Here is a 19,227-nt window from a genome sequence, read left to right as displayed (position 1 = left end):
TCATTCTACGGCAGCAGGTCCTTCGCTCCGAGAAGGAGTGACGGCTCTGCCGCCGAATAGCCGGACGTGCCGCCCCAGGCACCTGCTTGCTAGGCTGGTGCCTGGAGCCGGTCCTGTCTCCAAGACTGCCAAGCCAGATCTCTCATAAGCACTAAATTCACTTGGAGAAAAAAAAATGGTAGGGCCAAATTGTGGCATTCTTGATCAGTTTGTAATGATTTCTTACGTAAGCAAAAAATTCCCATTGACTTACTCACATAAAATGCTTACTGAATAGTTGTGGACTGAGTAAGGGTCAGTCTACGATTATCAGTGATGTAAAAGAAAAAACATAATTCTGCTCTTGGATACAGCGTGGGGCCTGCCTTCTGAAGTCAGTGAGCACCACATGCATGCAGAATTTCATTGAGAGAGTTTGTAAGCTACCCTGGCCTTGTACGGAGTTGTTTGACGGTGTCAGGCTTCAGGTTAATTGGCAGTTTTTGTTTGCATCTGCAAATGTAGATGTTGTTTTTCTTGCATTTATAAATGTGCCTCGAGATCACGGAGACAATGTTTAGCCTTACTGCAGTGTTTATTTTTCATACATTGTATATACACATTCATTGTAAAAGAACATCTTTTTCTCCCTGTAGTGCTCCTTGACAGTACTTAAATAGCCCACCATGGACCACACTTAATTTTTTAAATGTTTTTGCTAGTGCATTACTGCTGTTTCTTGAGGACGCTAGACTTCCCCACCAAAGTGTCCAAGGTGGTGGAATGAGTTTCAAAGGTGAGGGGACCATGTGGAGAATATTTGGCTCAGAAGCCTCCACTGATTGTGGCAGCCTGACACAGGTGATCTCTGAGTAGGTTCCCAGGTCTTTATACAAGCTGAATACATATGACAATTAAGGAGGTAGAAGTGCAAAATTTCAGATAAATGTTGCTAGTGGAGATTTTAATGCAAATCTAAAGCCACTTTCTTTTTTTTTCCCCAGCTATGTTATCACAAATCCACCCTATGAGTTTGAGCTTGTGCCCACAGACTTGATCTTCTGTTTGATGCAATTTGACCACAATGCTGGCCAGTCCCGGGCCAGTCTCTCTCATTCCTCCCATTCTTCCTACTCCTCCAGCAAAAAGAGCTCATCGGCTCACTCTATCCCATCGACAGCAAACCGACAGAACCGCACCAAGACTCGGGACTCCCGGGAAAAACAGAAGTATGTGCAAGAAGATAGACTTTGATATGTGTACCCACCCCTACTGTGTGTGAAACTTGCATCTGCCACCCATTCCTCCCAGTTGGTGTTTCCCTATGGAGTTCTTCTCCCTCCTTTTTTGTACACATATTTTACATATCTATGACAGTGTGCATGTAATTATTATTTTTATTTCACCACCATAAAACCCTTACGCACAACAGCAACAAAGCAGACGGACCAATGATGCTAAGGGGGAAAAAACCTAAACCCATAAGCATGCCAAAAACATAAATAACTCACCGTAGCAACTACTCTACCTATCAGAAGGTGTTTGGTATGAACACTTGATGTCAGAATTACACAAAGAAAGTTATTTAATGCAGAAGTGTTGCTGTATTGGGGTTTTTGTTAGGTTAGTACCTTTATTTGAAGCTTAGAAGGCTTACCCATTAAAAAAAAATGAAACTACTGATTGTTTCATGTCAAAGCTGAAATAGCATAAGGCTTTCACCATCTGTATAGATTATTAAGCACCTGCTTTATACCAAAGTAACAACATCACAGACTTGTATAAGGACGTTCTTTAAAATACTGTCCTTTTAGAGAGAACATCTCCTCCCTTTAACTCTGAAATTTTCCAGGCATGGAGTTGTAAAACTCTAAGTTTTAAAAAAAGTGTCTAATAGCATGTTGAATTATTATTCTTTCTATTTATACTGCCACACGAGTAGCTACATTTTCTTTCACTTTTGACATTTGGGATGAAAAGCCATATGTTTCTTGGATGTAAGTCATTAAAAACTGCTTTCCCAGTACTTTTACATCTTTGAAAAGGTAACTAATTCACCTTATATACAGAGAAGAGAAAGTATTTTTCCATGTTTAAGTATCATCCCCTAAGTATCAGTCTTCAGGGGACTTTAACTTAGTCAAGTTTGGTATAGACCCTTCATTAAATGTCCTAATTACTAGGAGGAAATCCTGGACCGCGTTCTGGTTTGTGAAGGATGCATGCCAGCAATGCTTTTGGAGGAGTACAGGGGAGAAGGAGCTTCTCTGTGGGCCTTCAGCATAAGAAGCTGTGAAGGGGTGTGTAGTGGAGGATGTCCCACACATTAACCTATATGTATTCCCAAACCCAGTAGTGGCTACTCATGGACTAGAGGGGAGCAGAAGGAAAGATGCTGTGTGCTAGGCTGCTCCTAACCACAATATTGGATGCAGGGGAGGAGTACTGTAATACTTGCAGTGCAGCTACCTCACCTTCCCTGCACTTGCCCGAATTTGGATTGCTTACCGGTTATTCAGTTAGCTACGCTAAAATTGTGGCAGAAAATTAAATACAATAAAGAAAGGACGCCTAAGATAGAAAGCCACAAAAATGTATTTTTCAAACCTATTTTAAATGCTGTGGGGAAGAGGATGCCATGAAATCATACCTCCTACTTCATTTGTGATTGGCTGCCCAGCACAGAAGGTGTGTCTCTAGGACACATATGCAAACCAGGGAGAGGAGGAGGAGCATGGTAGGTGCCAAACAGCAAGAGGTGTTTTTATGGTTAGTGCTGTTTTCTCCCCTCTCCCCTCCCCAAGCATGGTAATTTTAGAGCTTTGCTTGCTGTGTGAATTGACAATGAAGTCAAGCACTTTTACTGACAAAACCTGGTATGGTACAACTGGGGCTATCCACAGTGCATCGGTGCAGCGTTAAGAATAATGATTGGAATGAGAAATCATTGTGTGTGTGCGCGTGTGTGTGTAATCAAATGCAGCTGCAAGTCCTATCAAGGGCAGGTGTTTCAAATTATGTTTGTCCCCCATCCCAAAAATTCTTGCATATGAAGACAAATTCAGGTATTCTTTAAAAATAGTTATGAAGTTTTGCCCTAAGAACAGTCATAACTACAAGGCTGTGCCAGTTAAAGTGCTCAACAGGAAATTTGACAGTTTAAAAGCATTGTAAAACTTACATAGCTTACTTCTCTTTCTAAAGTGCAACAAGGATGAATAGAATGGGCCAAGGTATGACAATTAATGGTTCTGCATGACCTAGCAACTGCTGTGGGTTTCCTTCTATAACGTTGTCCTTGTGAAAACTTGTGGAATTAAAAAAAAAATTACAAACTTTATTCAGTTATTGGTTTATTTTTTTAATTGTTTTGCTTTTTTTCCTAAATCAAAAGTAAAACTGGCTGCTGCTGCTGTTGCTCAACCCTATTTTATTTTTATCCTCTCATCTGCTTGCCTTTTAATTGCACGTGTCCTCTACTAACCATCTATGTACCTGCACAGTAAAACTGTTTACCTATTGCAGACATCATTTCAACTTGCCAAATCCTCACTTCCATTCCACTTCTCTCCCACACTCTTTAACCAAGTTCATGAACATTTTTATGTTTACATTGACTGAGTTTTATTTGATACCAATTACACACTTTTAGCAGCTTTAACATGCTTTTCTGTTACCATTTCATTTTCCTCTGAATAGGGAGTTAATATGGAATCAGTTGTGGCAGACTTCTATGCATGCACAATTATGCAAATACTATTTTTCAGATATGATCATTTCTGTCTTAGACAGAAAAGCGATAGACAATTAGAGAACCAATTTATCCACTTTGGGAACAGAGCAGAAAATGAAACACTAAATATGAGATTCTCCATGGCATTACTAAGGACTAATTCTCCATGGGAATTTTGCCTAAGGCAGGAGGAGTGAAAAAGGACTTGAGGATTGGGCCAAATACATTTATATTGATGTCAATATACAAGCAGGTTGAATCATATATAGGAAACTATGAGGATTTTTTTTACAGTGGACAACAGAGACTGTTTTCTTTTGTATATGACAAATAGCGAAGTGTTTAAATCAGATTAGGGCTCTCGTGCCTCAAAAATATTTTATAACATTTTCAATGACACTATGGAAATTTTCCATCACCCCAGAGATCCAGAGCTACCCAAAGACAAGAACTGTTGTCACCCCCCATTTCTAACTGCTACTCCTGCTAAACTCATTGTTTACTTTTACAAATATAAGGACCACGTTAATTATTGGTGTAAAATAGCATAATTCCATTGATTTACATTGAGTTATAGCAGCATTGAATGAATTTGTCCAAGAATATATACATAAAAATGTTTGGTTTAAAGTACTCTGCTCCACCCCAAAGGTGAAAAATTGTACAAAAGGTAGAAGATTACAATGTTGTGTGTCTTGTATTTGAAAGCCATAAGACAACCTTTGGTTAAAGAATACTCCTGTAAAGGAAAAGCCAGAGGGAGTTGTATTCCTATAGGAACAATTACGTGAAACTCTCAAGTTTCTATGGTAACAGGCCTTTCCATGGTTCAGATATTGAGCTTGTTTAGGTGCTTTCTGTAAATTCCATAGTTTTTGCTGTACTCTCTCTTTCCCCCACAGCAAGTTAGGCACATAAGCCCATCAAATACAAAAGTGCCCCATCCATTATACCACCACCTTGCAAAAGCTGAAATTTCCTTCCTATTCTTCATTGCCAACTAGAGTCTGAATAACTTGTATCACGCTATAAAGAAGTAATTATTAGGTACCAATGTACATTCATTAGGCTGACTGACAAAGGGCCAAGATCCTGACACTGGCTGAGCAGGCCTCAACTCCCCCTGAAATCAGCAGGCCCAACCTTGCCTTCCCTATAAAGGCAAAGCTGCCATTAACACCAGAGGGAATTATGCTGATTAGCCCCAAAACATATCTGCTCCCAAACGCATGATTTTTTATAAAATATGTGTGTGTGCATAAATTTACAGCAAGTTTGTATCATCTATTCAACCGTTAGCGAATCCCTTAAACCTTGTAGTATATTTGCAAGGAGAGCTGCATTAGAACCAGTCAAAAAAATTCACAAATAATGAGAGCAGTTTCACCGAGCTGCAAATTGATCATCAAAAAATACTCCCCTGCCAAACTAACAATCCTGGGTAGGTGGGGAAAGTTCTAGTATTTCCTAGTTAGGAAGCAATTGCATGCAAGATTGTCTAACACCACAATTTAATTTTAAGTAGGCTGCCTATACTGTTACCTTTTTGTTATGCTCTTAGCTGTTTTTTCCTGTATCAGCTGAGAAACTATTTTGCTTTAATACATTAGCTCCAAACCACAGCTTGCAACAAGTGTATGCTCTGACTGACTCCCTATGGCTGTTCAGTATCTTCCTTGCCTCGCCTCGCCTCTGGGGATGGAGTGCCAGTCCCTGACACCATATGCTAACTAAATGTGGGTGAACCCTGCACGGGTCCATTCATGTAACACACTTGAACCACATTTTTCAGGGTCAATTTGAAGCAGATGGCATCAACCCCAAACCTACTGGCTCATTTGGGGGAATCCATAGATCTCAAGACTCCTAAGAAGCCTAATGCTAATGCCCAGACACCCCCACCCCCACTTCCCTAGCACTTACCTTTGTAGAGGGTCCGCTTCCCCTGGCCTGGGTCTGGTGATGGTCTCCAGGAAGTATCACTTTTCCATGGCAGGCAATTTTTTTTATAGAGCCTGTAGCAACAGAAACAGGAAGAGCCCCCAAGTTAGAACACTGGAAATGCCCTTGCAGCTCCACAATAATAAGAATTATGAGGTATTCCATGTTTTGCCGGCTATGGTGCTGGGGATTCTGGGACATCTACCTCCCTGGCCAGCTGCCAAAGCAGTAGCATGTTCCCCACCATACTACAAGGGGGGTGGGGGAGGAGTGAGCCACACCTATCTGAAACGTATTTGGATGGGGGGGGGAACCACTTAAGCAGCCACCAAGCTGTAGAAACTGCTGTGAGCTAAGGGGCTATTCTACACCCCCCTGGAGACTGAAAAGTGGGCCAGCAGGCATTGTTAAGGAACATAAAGGGGTCAGACCACGCTACCCTTCACAGCGTCAACACCCAAATATCAGCGTCTGCAGTGTATTTTATTGCAGGTGGCATCAGGGGCTGTTTCTAACTAGCTCCCCAGTTGACACCCCCTTCTTCAAGCTACAGATTTTATTGATGAAGTAAGATTACTACATGAACACACAACATATTCTGTCAGACTGGCTATGGGCCAGGATGCTCAGCCGCTGTGTTATTCTTTTAGACAGATTTACGACTCCCAGAAACACTAGTGAAAACTTTCATCACTGAAAATTCCTTTTACACAGATACATACAGACATACATCTTGCAGGTGCGTGTAGTGGTCAGTGTCTTTAATAAAACCCATGTCCCAGCCAAAGGATGCTCAGGAACTACAACAAAAGTAAATCTCTAGCAAGGAGGGATACGTGCATGGTGCGAGCCAACACACCTAATCTGAACACCAATCCGTAACCAAAATCAAAAAGTGGTTTTGGTTTGCGAAAGTAATTGTATTATTTGTCTTCAAAATTAAAAAGGCCATAGTTGCTCATGTTTCTATAGCAAACTGACCACTCGCTAGGGGCAAGAAGAAATCCACTCTGCACTATTATGTGTATTAGGGAACTTTAGGCCTCCCTTTGAAACACTCACTACTACAGGCCGTTGGACTACCTGAGCCAGTGAGTTGTTTTATATGGCAACTGTTATTCAATCTAGCTAGACAGCTGTGTATATGGCCCTCTATCTGAGCACCTCAGATTTAACACTCAACACACACTTATGGTATAAAGAACATCCCCATTTGGAACTGAGAGACAGAGAAGATTAATTGACTTGCCCAAGGTTACACAGGAAGTCTATGGTGAGAACTGAACTCAGATCCCCCAAGTCCTGTACTTTAACTACTAACCTAGCCTTCCTCCCCACTTTTGTTAGCCTTACACTATTATAAATGTTCTTCAGGCCAATGCCAGAGGCACAAATTGAAAAATACCATGAGAAAGCCTAGTCTTATGAAATTGCCAGCCCACCTGAGCAGAGCCAAAGGGTTCAAATAGCTTTGGATCAAACTTCTAGGTGCTTTATCTGAACCAAATGTAAGGGCTGTCACCAGTTCTATGCTACAACTAAAAGAAAAGCTACCTTTGGTCTTTTGTCACAATAAAATGTTCGCCCTTAAAGAGGCAGCATTTGCTCTGAGTAGCCGTGAAGTGGGTACTGGTCTCAGACCCCCCCTGTGCAACAACTATGGGAAATGTTTAATGGAAGCTAATGTGTTTTATGTAGCTAGATTTCAATATTAGTAAAATAAATGTGTATTTTAAGCACTAGACTCTAGAAATAGCTGTTTTGATAGAGCAAGGTCCTTAGGAACATGACAATAGCCCTTTTGCTTTCACTGGGACTACTCACAGACAGAGTTACAACCTTGCTGAACTGAGGGCTTGCAACACATTTCTGACTCTTTATTTTCTTATTGCCCTTTTCTGCATATTACATATACCCTTTATAAGTGGCTGTTTCCATTATGGGTGCTGGTAGCCCTTTAAAAAAACAACTAGCATTTCATAGCAGAGGTAAATCCCATCTGTCTCATGCCACAAGACATTAGTTGGCCATTCCAGTGTCTTCTATTACAGCCTGACCAACACACTGCTGTTTTGGCCTGAATTCATAGAGCATACAGGGTACTTTAAACAGGACCTACAAAATCATTCCCTAACCCAAGGCTCTCACTTAGACAAATGTGACACATGGACAAATGTTCAAGTGCCAAGAAGTGCCACGTTGGTGGAGAACTCAATATATGAAGACTTCTGAAAGTAGAGGATTTTATGGATGAATTTAAGGAAAGGCAGGGTGTGTCATTTAGGGAGAGCAGGAGGCTGTTCCAAGCACAAGCGATTGTGAAGCCAAGACTGGGAGAAATCAAAGAAAAGAATATAATCACTGAGAGAGAGAGTGTAGGATGAGATGAGAGGAGAATAGCACAGAGGCCTGAAGATAAGGCTGAGGAGAGCTCGAACCTGGTTCTGAAGGAGAGAGAAGGTGGTTTCAAGGCAGTCCGGCCATAATGTGGTCGGAGAAGGAAGATGATCAGAGCAGTAGAGACATAAAAGGTAAGGAGCGAGGATGCCAAGAAGGAGCTGATGAGTCCCAGCACCTGAAACGAGAGCACCATGCAAGGGCCAGAGTTTCAGCATTAAGGAGTGATGGAATTAAAAAGCAAAAAAAAAAAATTCAAAAATAAACAAATAAAAAAAATGTGGAATGTACAAGTAGTTTTCTATATTTTATATACAGAGTGAATGCAAAAGGGAATTGACAGTGCCCGTACTTGTAAAGGTCAACATGAATTGTACTGTGAAGACTAATATATTAGCAATTACCTAGTGTAGCTGTTGCAAATTTCAGGGAAAGCTGGGTAGATGGAAAAGCTTTTCATCTGCTGCTAGAAGGAGAGGGGACGCAGTTCATCCTCACCCTTCGCACCACCACCACCATTTCCTCCTTCTGGCACCAGGCGATTGAAATAACTTTCACGAAGTTCTCTTTGTAAACAAAGTGTGTGCAGCGGTATGCAAAAAAAATCAGATAAAAGTACACAGTGCTTAACTTGCCTCAAAATCATTTTAAACACAAACCATTTGAAAACTGTTAGTTTGAAATTGTTTAGGTGATCTTGCAAGGCTTTTAAAACATGATAACCATCACACTTTACACCTCTCTGAAAGGTTAGTTTAATCGTAGATCACGCAAAATTGGTTTCCACAAATGCATAATGGTTCATGTGTCACACTTGAACTAAATGGTTTTTTAAATGGAGCTGAAATTATTTTGATGTGTACACATTCCCAGATTTTTTCCCCTACACCCTTTCGTAAACCAGCCCCCATCAGGCTTTCCCTTAAAGTCTCATTAATAATTCAAATGTTCTGATGACTTTAAAAGATCTATGGAATTGAAGCTTTTTTTAAAAAAAAATACTGCTTGACAAAAAGATAAATGAATGTAGAAAGAAGCAGTAGGAGTCTGGCAAGCTGTAGATCATTTCAGAACAGATTGTAACTTTATCATTCTGTCAGGAAGAATAATTTAAAGCACTTAATCAGTTAGCTTCACTGTGCAGGATGTAACATTATGAATTCCTATCGTTCAATCTGTTCAAATCAAAGGGAGCTTAATTATAATAGGTAAGGGGAGGGTGATTGAACATTGTTCAGACTCAGACAACTTTACTAGGGAAGGGAATAAGCACCCTGACCTCCAATGAGTATGACTTTTTAAAAGGATCTTAGATGACAGGAGAAAACAATATATTAGCCTCGGCTTGCCTTCAATGGCAGGGCATAAATAACTACTTTTATAATCATTTAAGGTTTTAATTAAAAGTTCTAAAAGAATACACAAGCATCAAATCCACTAGAAAAAAAAATCAGACATGGATGGATGTCTATTGATAGGTATCCAAAAGCTGTATGCATTGGGTGAGCGGCACTTCTGGAACTCTGCCCACCTATTTAGGTGCCTAAATTTAGGCATCCATGTTTGAAAATGTCCTTATTTCCTGCTGTTCCATTTGAATAGCGTCGTCTCTGCTTCCTCTCCTGAGCAATTTAGTGTTCCTGTGCTTTTTTTTTTTTTTTTTTTTTTTTTAAAACAGCCACCACGTTCCAGTCCAGGCTGCCTTTCCATGATGAGCAAAGAGTTAGTTTGTATAGTACACTCTGGCAGTGAAGTCTGGGGGAAATCCCATTTGGGAGAAAAGGGCTACATACATGTAAGCCCACCAGCAACATAAGAAACAAGAATACATAAACACCACACAAATATGCCATATCTAAATTCCATCCCTACAGCCAAACCCCTCATTTATCTCAGGGGAGAACAAAAGAGTGGGGAGAGGAGAGATATGACACAAAAAAAGCTTCCCTGTAACTAAGAAGTGACATTAGCAGCTCTGCTCTATAAACAATTTAAGGAAAAAGTCTAGTTATATTTAGGATTTTCTCATACAGGACTTTTAACAAGTTTTATTCACGGCTGAACAGTGCAAGGGGTGGATCTACCACAGCAGAGACATCAAAGACTTATGCAAGTAAACAGCAAACTGCACTTTTTTGGTCTCCCAATATTCCCCCACTCCCTCAAATTTAAACTCTATAATTGTTACTATATTCATGCAAATGGATACTGAACATAGAGAAAGGAAAAGCCTCCCCATTTCTCTTCCCATTCTTTGCCTGTTGGTCTCCCCGCTTCATCTGCCATGCTACCATCCACCATCAACAATCCATTCAGACTAATGTAATATTGGGGCTGGCACCTGGCCCAGTCATCTAAACCATCTGTATCTGTATATAATGGGATAGGTCAGCAGCACTCAAGCAGCCAGGTTGACAATATCAAAACATTGGCTGTTACATCCAGGTACCCAATCCCCACTTTGAACCTCTTTGTATTCTAGTGCCAAACCCCAAGGAAGGATCTGAAATGTTTTCCACATCACTAACATGTTTTTTCAGATTCATCCAGCTCTGAATTTCTAGTAAGGGCTGGAAGCAGAAGTGCAAGAAATCCTGGGCTTGTATGATTTCTGAGCCAGTTGTGCAGACTTCCGTAAACCAAACAAACCTCCCAAACCTTAGTAGAGTATTCCAGCACTAACCACATCATGCTCCCAGCTTCTAATTTCATCCTTTTTATTTCTTAGAATACTTTAAAAATCTCGTACATTCAAACAACCCAGCAAACTGCCAGTTTTCTTTAACCCTTTACTACCAACCCTGCAAACATCTCCTCCTCCTTTTATAATATGTGTTTTCAGGTGTATTAATCTACCGCACTCTGCTGCTAGCAGTTATTCAATGTTACCCTCTATTGATTGCCTTTCCTCTATGAACTTTACCGACTGCTTTTTGCACTGCACTAATTAAACTTCTCATTTTCCCTCCTTGTTCTGTCTCTATCCATTTTGCTCTTTAGCAGAAAAGAAATGGTTTACAGATGAGACGGATAATGCCTATCCCAGAAACATTCAAATCAAGCCCATGAGCACTCACATGGCCAATCAGATCAATCAGTATAAATCTACAAGCAGCTTGATACCACCAATCAGAGAAGTTGAAGATGAATGTTGACTCACTGGAGGCCAGAACTATTTTTTTAAAAGCCTGACAAACTTCATGAATGGTGATGTGACATTTATTCCTCTTACATGCCGACCCACTGGTGGAAAAGTTATGAAGGGCGAGTGTTATGGGAAAATAAAGTAGACAGATCTTTGTTTGTCTGCCTTTAATATTGCTTCCATGTATTTTGGAAACTATTTCATTTATAAATGAACATAATCAAAAATAGTCATGTATAGCCTCTAGCATTTTAAATTATTTTTATTTATTAGAAAGAAAATATATTTTTCTTTTTGTTTTTTTTTCATTGTCAAGGTTTTTTCCCTTAAAACAGCTGCATATGTGGCCAGACTCCTAAAAAATTACAAAAAAAAAAAATCTGCTCTTGCTATCTCTCATCTTTGAGGAGAATGATGGTCACAAATATGAGGAAATGTCACCAAGGGAGATAAATAATATATTAAAAAATACAAGGTCCAACTTGTATTTTAATAAATCAAAAAAAGAAGAAAAAAAAAGAACAGTTCACCAACATGTTTCTTTACTGGAGACTATGTATTTTGTTCAGCATTGACACCAGCTCTTAATAAACTGAAACATATTTATTTTCAACGCTGAAAGTCATATTTTTGTAGAATTAACATTCTTTCTGAACTATTCATCGTTTTATTACCATATACAGTGAAGACCTTCCTAACAATCATCTTAAGCGCCGGTAAATTTAAGGTCCAAAACAACCAAAACCATGCATTGGTAACTTTCTATGACAATAGGGTAGTGAACATTAGTGTAAAACAAAGGGCATGCAGATAAGATGCTCATAGCGGCACTTTCTTATAGGTTGCAAAATGTGCAATTCTGCTTTGCTTCATGTTACATATTATCAATCAGCACTCGCCGACTCAAGGAGTTCAACCTTGGAAAATCCTCTTCTTTTGCCAGGTTTCTGAGTATTTTAATGCAGGGTGTCTAAACAGCGCATCAGATCATGATATTCTTAACCCACTCATCTACTGTATTTAACTGACTTCTTGTTTAAAACTACTGGAGTTGTACCTGAACCAATCTCTATCTGAGCCAAACACTTCTTGAAATGTGGCGAAGTTTGGGTCCATAGCACAATTTGGCTGAGGGCCCATGTTTCAGCAACAGATAGAATCAAAAGCCCAGCTCTGAGCACACCTGCACTTTAGGTGAGTTCAGATCAGGGTAGAAACTTTGCAGCTCAGGCTCGTGTCTCAACTTGTTGTTGCCAGTTAATTTCTGTAAAAATGTTTTAAATGTTATTGTTTGCTTATTTCTTTAAGTTGCTGGGACTCCACTCATAAAGGTACAGTGATAACCAAAACAAAACAAAAGTAATGAATGTATTTAATATAACTTACAAAAAGCCTTTGAAAAGCTGCCTACAGTGAAATCAATTGTGTCAGCAGTTTCACAAAGTGTCCAACAAGCTTTATAGCCATCAGACAAAATTGTGATGTTTCATATCTGTGCTGCAGTATGTATTCACCCAGGCATTTGATGTTCTAAGCGATTTAGCAACTCTCTCAATTTCAAATTAACATTTGATACAACTGGATGAAAGGATGAGTTATTGAGGATAAAAAAGGCCCCGCAGGAAAAGAAAGGTAGGGTCCCATTGCACAAGTTAACTTTAGGCTTTGTACTTTTGCAGAGTTGCAAAACACCAAGATAAAACATACTGTGGTACTATTATCGTTAGAAAAATATCAGTGAATCAGAAACGTACAAAGCTGCTGAATTTACTGTGAAAAGAACGTCCACTATATAATCCAACATTTAAGCTAACCTATCTCAGCTTCAATGTTTGTTCTGGCTGCAGTACAAATATAACCATACTGCCACCTAAACAGGCTTTATTCTGGAGTGACTTTTTGGACTGTGACTACTTTGTTGTTACATTTTGTAGATTAGTTATTTAAAAAAAAAATTAACAAGAATTGTGAATATAATGTATGTAAAATTGGATTGTTTAAAAATATTTATAATCACTATCCTACGAAGAAACAAAATAACTTGAGCAGTTTTTATTCATATTTAACCCATTTCACAATACCCAAAATAAGGGAAGAATCTGGTGGTTTTGATTTGTTACCACTTTAGCTAATGGCAGGCTATAATTTGCATTCTGGTTTTGCATTGGGTCACTTTAAACCTTTCCTTTAAAGTCAGTACTCCTTTTTCATTCATGAACTGCAATAATTTTATTACCAGAGTAAAAAGTTGGCCTCAATCCCAATAGCATTGTTGAAATTTGTGTCAATCTTAGCCACATGCATTTGATTTTTATAGGTCACTTGTTTTATGGCAGGCAGAGGAAATTATTTCTGTAACATTCAACTTAAGAGTACTTAAAATTATTGTGCACAGTGCCATTTCTTAGCATCCTTCCTTTCAATAAAAACTTTACATGAGAATAAAAAAAAAACCCCACCAGCATTGCTGAGGCCTGTGTGTCTGTGTCTGCTGTTGAACTAATACCCCATAACAGCGTGATTGCCACTATAACTAAGTCTTGGGCAACACAAGAACCAGATCTATTAATACAGGTAATTGCCATAGCATCCATTTATACAAACAGATGTGGGGGCTGTAAATAATTAACAACAAACATTTCCTACTCTTTCCTTTGATTCCTAAAGAGTTTTTGAGGCAAAGGTTTGGATTTGGTAAGTTTTTGACAGACATGTAGAACAGCTGTGGCTCAGGTTCACTCTAGTAATACTGTATTCAGTAGAACCATGTATAGTGAGTTATATGGAGGACAGGAAAGTTCCAGTTTTTAGATCTTTTGCCATTAAAAACAATGGTCAAATGGCGGCAATGTATGTGCTCTGTCCTCTATACCCATCCTGCCATATATTCAGTGTTGTAGGTCCATAGTGCAGTAATTAGAGTTGGGACAGGTCTATTAAATCTATCCCTCTGCCATGACAAGATGTAGTCCCCCTGATGCAGGACATATCAAATACTAAACTGATACTTCACTTGTCAAAAGGCCATGAAGCTGCAATACAGTTTGTGTATGTGTGCATGTGTACATGTGTATGTGTCAGTCATCAGGGCCCCTCAAGCAAAGTGACTACTGGAATGTCACAGGGCCTAATTCTCATTTGAGATGGACATGCTCAACTCGTGCTGTCTTGAATGGGAGCCCAGTGCACACAGCTAAGGGCAGAGAGATAGATCGGAATCACTGAAGGTGTTAATCACCGTGCGGCAGAGGGCTAGCAAAAAAGCTCTCAGAACTACTTAGGCCCTGCACTGGGGGAGCAGCTGCTCAGCTGCATCTCTACATTAGCAGGGATACAGGGAGAAGGCCACATGATCTGCAGTAATGAGGACCCAGACAAGTTGCATGGAGGAGCTGATGTCTCTATTCCAGCCCCGTGGCTGGAGAAGCAGCTGCAGGTGGGTAGGCGGACTGCACCAGCCCACGTTGAAGGTGAGGGTGAATTTTGCTTATCCCAACTGACAGCATATTTAGCCAAATAAAGCCCCATGACTCAGGCTTTATGCATGTGACACCAAGTGACAAGAATTTTTCACCCTTAACAAAATAGATGACTGGATAAATGAGGCATGCTGGTTTATAAGGGAGACATCTTTTCCTCTCCACACGCATCTTGGTAATGTGCAATGATGAGGAAGGAAGTACAGAAAAATATATTATATTTTAAATGAAGTTTTGATAAAATATTACATTTCTAAAAATTTGCCAGAGGACAACTTGGGTCCTTTAAGGGTCTGAAGTACACAGAGAAAAAACAAAGCAAGCGAACTCTATTTGTGCCCTTAGAAATTTTGCAATAATCGGATGCATAAATTACAGCACAACAAGAGCAATAATTTACAAATGAGTAATTATGCATGTTTTCACTGCCTTTTGCATGCCCTACAATCCATAGCTATGTTAGCAACGGCCCCATTATAGATATCCCAGTCTCAAAGTTACTGTACAAAGCCTTAACTGGAAGCACATTCACAACGGTATCAAGAAGCCAATGAGTTTTGAAATATACTTGTATTCAGTGTTGTAGCAATTATTACTGCACATTCCCCTACCCCCATATTTGTTTCTATTTTTTTTAATTATGTTCTGAAAGCAAAACAAATAAAAGGGAGGGAGGGAAGGAGGGAGAGTGCAAAGGCTCTTACAGTGTCTTTGCGTGGCCCACATAGCTTTCCTTGGTTTGGGCAGAAAACTCTTATCAAAGTCTATGGGAGCTGTATGGGAAAAGAGCATGTTCCTCATGGTTCACAGTTTGCTACCTTTCATCCACAGCACCAGTCTGTAAAATTTTGATGCTGCTTTTAAATCAAGTACTAAGATAGGAGCCCAACTGATACATAAAAATCCTGATAACTAAGGCCCTGATATAGCAAAGCATTTAAGTGCGTAGATAGTTCCACTGTATTGGCCACATTCAAGTAAATGAGACTATGCACTTGCTTAAAGTTAAGCACGTGCTTCGAGTCCTTTGTTGGATCTGGGCCAAACTGAAGACATCTTTAACCAGGTTTTTTATAGGGTCTGTTATAATTTATTTTGTGCGTTTTCAGATCTTCAACAGAAACAAATGTTTTTACTTTAAATATGACCCACTGCAAGTCGTAGGTACTAACATAATGTTCACAAAGGTGAATACAATACAATATTAGCATAATTCGGGTGTGTTCAGTATGAGTGAAATTCTCCACTGTGCAGAGTTGTCAACACAAAGCCCATGGTACAACTTAAGCTTTGAGATGTTAAGAGGCATTATACTAAAATCCAGAAGTTAGCAATTCTGTACCTTTGCAGAAATACCATATGGTTATTTGCTTTAAAAGCCTTTGACCACAGAGATCCGCGACCAATCTCAATCTTTGCTTTCACAAGAAGTAAAGTTTACACCTACTTTTATTTTGTACAGTGGGATAGTTTTTTCATCTCTTATTTTTCCTTCAATGTGTGTTTACAGTCCAGTTTTTAGGTCTTTTTCTGTTCAACATATATAAGCTTCTTTTCCAGGTTCTCTGATATTTAGCAGGCATATTCATTTGCAGTTTTTTCTTATTAACAGCATTATGCATACTCACACCTCTTGCACAGACATTCAATGATATGGAACATAAAACCAAGTAAAAACTAACTATTGAATAATCTATAAACTGCAGTAGTCTATACGTCCAAATAAACTCTAGTAGAGTATATACCAAAAAGATGAATACCTATCTACCTAACCTATTTTTGAACTACTAAAATTGATGTTCAGCTTCAGACTTAGCAAAAAATTAGAATAAACCTCTTTTATTACTTTGTTCCTCGTTATGATAAATATCCATACAATACTGCCCCATTCATACGTCTAATCCAGAACCCGTTGAAGTTGACAGAAGACTCCCATTGATTCAATGAGCTTCAGAGGAGGCCCGCATGAACAAAAGAATGTAGGCACTCAGGCACATAAGGGTAAATGGAGAAATTTCTGCATTTTTTATTTCATTGAGATTGAAAAGTGGGAATGGGAAGTTTTCTGGTAACTAGAAGATGAGTTTAGGGAATCTCACCAAAATGTCAGCTGAAAGGAATCCTGTCCTACATTTCTTTTAAGCAGCACTTAAAATTTTCTCTCTCTCTCTCTCTCTCTGGATATTGTTTGAGACACATATGCCTAGCAATGGCAACATCTAAAATATCTGCCTCAAAAATAGTGGAATTAAAATTCTAAATTCTTGTGAAATTCAAAGTTGGCCTTTCTCCTTCCCCTACCCCACAGAAAACACATACAGTACATATATATATATATATATATATAATATGTATGAAAGCATTTGCCATTATAACCATTCCTTGAAAACAATTCCTTTAAACTACCTATGGTGTTAAGGCTTACGGTTCAGAAAGAAAAAGGAGTACGACTTCATCATTTTTCTTTTTACCAAGGATCGGTGAGAGAGAAAAAATGCTGGTGCTCAGAAATGATCTACCTGACTTTGTCATATGTAATATCCAGTGATAAATATATTGTCTTGTAAAAAGGGTTTGTACATAACTTGTACATGGTTTCATTTTGTATTTTTCTCAGATTAAAATTTATGTATTTGTGTTCTAAAACGAGGAGTGATCTCTGCGTTTTTGTCATAGGAATGGATATCTCACAAAGTATTATGCAACATTATATATCAAACCTACCGGTAACAGTGCAACCTGACAGGTAATATTATTCTGAATTTACATAGCAGCTTTAACCTGGGAATCACAAAGGCACTACCAAACTAGGAACTAACAGAACTAACTGCTCATACCAGTCATCCAACTAGCCTGGCACCTTGTGTCCACTAATGGTCAGTAGCAGATACTTTGGAGGAAGATGTGAAAACCCTATGGACAAATTCACCCCAAACCATGCCTATGAGATAAATTTCCTTCCAATCCCGATATATTTGAGAGATTTATATCCTGGAGTAATTTAGCTAAACTAACTATAGAAGACATTCTCTCCTCTCATCTTTAATAGTTCTGATAGTTAAGTGAATGCTAGGTTTGCACAAATGGTGATGAATTTGAAGGATGTCTAATCTCTCCTTGCCCCAGTGGTTAAAAGTCAGATACACTTTGGAGTGTGCTTATCTCCTTATATAGCTATGAAAAGAGGAATCAAAATGTGGCCCCAATCCTGAAAGCACCTACACAGGTGCTTGACTTAAAAAAGGTAAATAGTCCCTTTGAAGTCAACAGAACTACTCATGGGCTTCAAGATACGCACAGTTTCCAGGGTGAGGCCCTGGTATTTTAAAAATTAGCTTAGTGACTATATAAGAAGTTACAGCTTGGATGGACATCATACCAGTCCCAGATGCATAATTAAGAACAATCCAGTATTATCTTGTTTGATATTGAAATGCAGTCAATTCATTAAAGAAAGATTCACACAGCTCAGTGCAAAAGAAATTCACCTCAATGACAAAGGCCTGCAAAAGCTCATCTGCACTGAACATTTACTGCAGGGCTTAAATGGTTTGAAGGACCTGGTATTGGACCTCAGCACTGTGTTGAATTTCACCCTATATTGATAAGTCATTACAGAAAAGAATAGGTGGATGGTCTGGAGGGTCTGAGCAACAAAATGGTTCAGTGCACTAGCTTCTAGAGCCACATTCAAATCAAGATGGCCTCTCATTTTAGCTACTAATGAATGTTGGTCCATGTCACAAAACCTCAACATTATTTGGCAGCCTGTTTCCAGGACTGGAATAGCATGAATGCTGAAGGGAAGAACTGAAGTATATTAGCAAAGATGTGTGGAGAAATTTATAGAGTTTATCTCTAGCCAATGACAATGAATCCTTCACTTTCACGGCATCAGATTCCACCCACCAAGCTTTTCCTTTTAGGAAGCATTTGCCTTGCACAGGAATAGCAGAACATTGGTTCATAGGAAGGATGTTGAGAGAACCGGCTTAAAATGGGATGTTCAATTAATAACAATATTTTAAAAGTCTAAAGAACTGATGGGAGGAAGAAAGAAAAGCATTTACTTTTGAAGGTCAAAATCAAGTACATAAAAAGTTGTTACAAGGAGGCAGGAGAAAAAATGTTCTTTTTAAGAGCAGGTTGGTCAAACACATGTCAGGGATGGTCTAGATAATACTTAGTCCTGCCTTGAGTGCAGGGGACTGGACTAGATGACCTCTCGAGGTCCCTTCCAGTTCTGTGATTAGATGAACACATTTACATATAATATTCAAATATTTAAATAAGAAACACACAAACATCAAAAGGTAAGCTTTGTCTTCCTACACATGAAGAATATAAGGTTCACATGCCCACCTCCTGTCTACAACCATCTCCAAAGCCTCATTTCTTCTATACAGTTATGTTTCCTAGGACAGGGTCTAGGATTTGAGGAGCTCATCTGCAAGGAGTGAGTTTGAGGCCCTGACAAAGCATTAATATTATAATGATATAACATGCAACAAGCCTGCAAATATATATATATATATATATATATATATATATAA

General features: G+C 39.0%; 1 protein-coding gene across 35 annotated transcripts in view; it reads left to right on the top strand.

Moving 5' to 3' along the window:
* Window positions 1–17,320, top strand: part of KCNMA1 (potassium calcium-activated channel subfamily M alpha 1) — an 873,581-nt gene extending 856,261 nt beyond the window's left edge. For 9 of the 35 annotated variants that reach the window (XM_065551703.1, XM_065551699.1, XM_065551711.1 and 6 more), the window contains 3 exons: window positions 984–1,208; window positions 3,184–3,212; window positions 11,051–17,320. In XM_065551703.1, the coding sequence (XP_065407775.1) occupies window positions 984–1,208; window positions 3,184–3,212; window positions 11,051–11,205 (409 nt within the window). In that variant the 3' untranslated portion in view covers window positions 11,206–17,320. Of the gene's footprint in view, window positions 1–983; window positions 3,320–11,050 lie in introns of those variants that run through there. The other 26 variants (XM_065551701.1, XM_065551712.1, XM_065551723.1 and 23 more) reach the window with 6 other exon arrangements.
* The last annotated feature ends 1,907 nt before the right edge of the window (window positions 17,321–19,227 follow it).

Source organism: Chrysemys picta, chromosome 7 (genome assembly GCF_011386835.1).
Source record: "Chrysemys picta bellii isolate R12L10 chromosome 7, ASM1138683v2, whole genome shotgun sequence".
Classification (NCBI taxonomy): domain Eukaryota; kingdom Metazoa; phylum Chordata; order Testudines; family Emydidae; genus Chrysemys; species Chrysemys picta.
This window is presented reverse-complemented; position numbering and strand designations above follow the sequence as displayed.